The sequence below is a fragment of the Cricetulus griseus genome (assembly GCF_003668045.3).
Source record: "Cricetulus griseus strain 17A/GY chromosome 1 unlocalized genomic scaffold, alternate assembly CriGri-PICRH-1.0 chr1_1, whole genome shotgun sequence".
NCBI lineage: Eukaryota > Metazoa > Chordata > Mammalia > Rodentia > Cricetidae > Cricetulus > Cricetulus griseus.
Window position 1 is genome coordinate 141,574,631 of NW_023276807.1, and position 4,259 is coordinate 141,578,889.

A 4,259-nucleotide genomic window follows, 5' to 3' on the forward strand; every position below is an offset into this window, starting at 1 on the left:
TACCTCAGTTTAAATGGACTGGCAGTCCCCATCTAGTATGCTCTGTGTTGCATTGCGGTGAAGAGTTGGACAGAGCCAGGGAGAGGGTCGGACAGAGGGTGTACCGTTGGGATTTTCTGCAAAAAGGGTGGAGAAAGGGTGGAGAGGAGGTGGTTCCCCCAGCAAAATTAACAAACTCTACACTTTGCAAAGTCTCCCCCTCCCCCTCATTCTTCCCTGCCCGCCCCCCCCCCCCCCGCTTCTGTTGTGACTCTGGCAGCCTATCCCGAGGGTGGGGAGCTGTGGAGGAGCCTGAGCTGAGCGGTACTCCGCAGCATCACGTGCCGGGGTGGGGGCTATAAAATCCTGGAGCCGGGGCGCCAGGCGGGGGACGTGAGGACCAACCTTCTCCAGGGACCCCTTTGTTCAAGTCCCAGACGCCGACACCTCCGAGTCCCCAAGGGCTTGACCACCCGCTTCCGGCCAGTTCTCTAGGCAGAGCTCAGATCTCGAAAGGCGAGGGGACGCGGCGGCCTGTAGGACAAGCCATCCGTCTCCCGTCGACATGTCGCGCTCCTTCTATGTGGACTCTCTCATCATCAAGGACTCCTCGCGGCCCGCACCCTCGTTGCCGGAATCGCACCCAGGCCCGGATTTCTTCATCCCGCTGGGCATGCCGTCCCCGTTAGTGATGTCGGTGTCGGGGCCGGGCTGCCCGTCCCGCAAAAGCGGCGCTTTCTGCGTGTGCCCGCTTTGCGTCACCTCGCACCTGCATTCCTCTCGCCCGCCCGCAGGAGCCGGCGGCGGTGCAACTGGGACCGCAGGGGCTGCGGTGGCGGGCGGAGGGGCGGCTGGGGGCACCGGCGCCCTACCTCTGCTCAAGAGCCAGTTCTCTTCCGGTCCTGGGGACCCACAGTTTTGCCCACGAGTGAGCCACGCACACCATCACCACCACCCACCCCAGCACCACCATCACCATCACCAGCCCCAGCAGCCGGGCTCAGCGGCAGCGGCGGCAGCGGCAGCTGCAGCTGCCGCGGCGGCCGCAGCGGCCCTGGGACACCCTCAGCATCACGCACCTGTCTGCGCTGCCACCACCTACAACGTGTCGGACCCGCGGAGGTTCCACTGCCTCACCATGGGTAGGGCGGGGTCCTTGGTTACCTGAGCACCCCCGGTGAACAAACTTTGTGCTGTGAGGGGAGGAGGTGTGAGCCCGGGGGCGGGGTGTGGTGGGAGGTGGGACTTCGTGGAATTGTTGAAATCGTCCCCAGAAATTCCATGGAGGTGGAGGTTAATTTGTCAGCCTCTTGGTGAGGCCTTATGCACGTCGCTGTACAGGTGCACAAGTGTCGTGTGTTATCTGGGCTTTGGGGACTTAGATGGTGACTTCAGAGAAACCGGAGGTTGACTAACTAAGGTTTGGGGTGGGTGTGTTTGAATCTCAGTATGGCCTCTTACCATCCTGGCTGGTTAAAGGGTTCCTATGACTTTGGCTGAGACTGCTAGCAGTTTCCTCTTCAATTGGCGGGCCGAAGGCAGCAGAGGAGTGCAAGTCCCAGCGCTCCTTAGTCCTTTAACTTAGAATGCAGAGCATTTGGGAGGCTGAATTCTCATGGATGTCTTTCTCCCTCCCAGACAGGCCACAGAATGACAAACTGGGGCGAGCATGAGTGTGTTGGGTTAGACCGGGTTCTGGAGACACGTCCTTTCCTACGGTTGACAGGTAGGATAGGGGATACCTTTGCTACACCTCATCTCTACTCTCTTTTGGGTCTGTAGGAGGCTCCGACACCAGCCAGGTACCCAACGGCAAAAGGATGAGGACAGCGTTTACCAGCACACAGCTCCTGGAGCTGGAGCGAGAATTCTCTTCCAATATGTACCTGTCCCGACTCAGGAGAATCGAGATCGCGACATACCTGAACCTGTCAGAGAAGCAGGTGAAAATCTGGTTTCAGAATCGTCGCGTGAAGCACAAGAAGGAGGGGAAAGGCTCTTCGAGGAACAATCACGCAAGCTGCAAGTGCGTGGGTAGCCAGGCGCACTATGCGCGCTCGGAGGACGAGGACTCCTTGTCCCCAGCCTCGGCTAACGAAGACAAGGACATTTCTCCCTTGTAAAGGAAGATGCCCTTCCTCAGGCTCCCTGCTCCCCGAAGCCCCTGCTGCGTCAGCACAGGGACCAAAGTTCTAGTGCTTTGCCTTCATCCCACCTGGTAAAAGGGACTCAGAGAAGTCCAGAGAGTTCAAAGCTGGGCCCGACTTTGAAGCTACTTCTTGACTCTTTGGGGACTCCACTCAGTGTTAAGGATCGTTTTTGGTGTTTTTTGTTTGTTTGTTTGTTTTTTGTTTTTAATGTAAATAATCTAGAATTCGAGTCACTCTCATAAAACAGGAAAAACAGGATTGATTTAAGTTTAACACTCTGGGGGGGGGAGTGGGTTTAAACCGCATGTCACTTGCCACCCTTGTCTTTCCAGAACTTGATCAGAACAGGGATTTCTTCATTGTTTTTGTTGCTGTTTTAAAATGAAACCATTGGCTTTGCCATTAATAGAGAGTTAAACTACTTAGGTCTTGCTTTCTGAAATTTTTCATGGGGGAGAATTTTAAATCCAAGTCTCTGGAAGTCCCTTTGGATGTGAATAGTTTTATATAAAATTTATATTTATATTTATTTAAATAAATGAAACAAAATAAATATTTTTAATTTGTGTTGCTTCCCCCCCCCCATATCTAGAGATGGTCATGTGGGGTGGCTGGGGTAAGGACTTACAGGGAAATACCGACTGAAGTGGATCACCCAGCTGATAGAACTTGGAACTTAAGGTTTTCTGTGTACCAGAAACTTCTTAACAAAAAGATACCTCAGTCCTCATTTGATGCTGCTCCTTTCATCAAATCGGGTGACCTCACAGCTGACAGTGCAGGGAACTGTTAGAGGGACACTGAAAATGCCAAGGGAACCTCTTAAAAAGTAGCAGAGAGGTGAACAATCCCATGCCCGTGGTGTTTCTGTTTCATTTGTTTGAGACAGGGTCCAACGCTGCCTTCTACTCACAAAGATTTGCCTGCCTCTGCCACCCATGCCAGGCCCACAGCCAATTTTTACTTACACTTGATCATACCCAAACCCCACTATTTACTTTCTGGGGAACTTTCCCCTCTTTTCTGGCCTTTCATCTTGCTTGATACTAAAACCCAAATCCTGAGGAAAAAAATTCACATGATAGGAGTAGTTTTTAGAAGATCCACAGTCCACCAAACAGGTCAGTGTGAGGAAACTTACAATGTACCTGTTGCCTTGTATAAATCAGAGTTGGCTGGATGTCCTCAAGGCCTCAGTACCAAGGTAACAAAAGCCAGGGACAGAAAAGTGTGTTTTCTAAGTATTTACAATCTCATATTTCCAAAACAGCCCAAGAGGTATCTGTAGAATAATACTTGCCTGGGAAGCAGAGTTTGCTTATTATTTGTGATGTTGCTACTTAGTCAATGTCACCTGACTGTGCTCAGGGCTTCATGCCTGCCAGCCAGTAGCCAAGACCTAGGTGCCTCAGCCTGGGCGTGTGGAAGTTGGCTTCTGAGTGCCAACACCACCACCAGTGGGATTCCTGATTATTTGTATAAGAAGTCACCAATAGGTTCGAGTACAAGGATTATTTAACTGCTCCTTCCTTCTCTCCCTCTCCCTTTTCCATTCCCCTCCCCCTCCCTCCCTCTCTCTTTTCCCCCTCTTTTATGTCTAATTTATTTTAGTTCAGTCCTCCCCAGCAAAGGAAAAGGTAGGGAATGTGATCATCTTGTTCATGATCTTCACATTTCCCCAGTCTGTCACACCCACCCCTCATACACACACACACACACACACACACACACACACACACACACACACAGAGAGAGAGAGAGAGAGAGAGAGAGAGAGAGAGAGAGAGAGAGAGAGAGGCTCTGTTCAGTCTTCAGGAACAAGCTCATTTTCAGACCCCATTAGGATGCCAGGCCCTGGAAGGCAGGAGGAGCAACCACACAGTGTCCAGGCCAATGGAGACCTGTGGACCTCTTGCTTTGCTGTATACAGAGGGCTGGGACTGGTTTGGGACAATCAACCCAAGCCAACTCATGATGATCTCTGTGACTCCCAGGAGGGAAGGGGTGTGTGTGTTTGTCTTGCTGGCTGGGAGGGGAGCAGGGGAGGGGAGTCAATGTGGACAATATCTACCAGACAGTCTTGGACTCCAGCTTTCCACATTGTCCCCCTTGAAACCCACCAAACGCTAT

The 4,259-nt window shown here is 52.2% G+C and overlaps 1 protein-coding gene across 1 annotated transcript; it reads left to right on the forward strand.

The window, feature by feature from the left end:
• Positions 1–544: 544 nt before the first annotated feature.
• LOC113832761 (GS homeobox 2) lies at positions 545–2,102 on the forward strand. The gene is made up of 2 exons (XM_027390906.2): positions 545–1,121; positions 1,762–2,102. The coding sequence occupies exons 1-2, from the start codon at positions 545–547 to the stop codon at positions 2,100–2,102; spliced, it is 918 nt and encodes a 305-aa protein (XP_027246707.1).
• The last annotated feature ends 2,157 nt before the right edge of the window (positions 2,103–4,259 follow it).

Excerpts from the sequence above, each read along its gene's own strand:
- LOC113832761 (XM_027390906.2), top strand. The coding sequence starts at position 545 with ATGTCGCGCTCCTTCTATGTGGACTCTCTCATCATCAAGGACTCCTCG. Across the intron at positions 1,122-1,761 it reads GTTCCACTGCCTCACCATGG|GAGGCTCCGACACCAGCCAG; the intron begins GTAGGGCGGGGT and ends TTGGGTCTGTAG.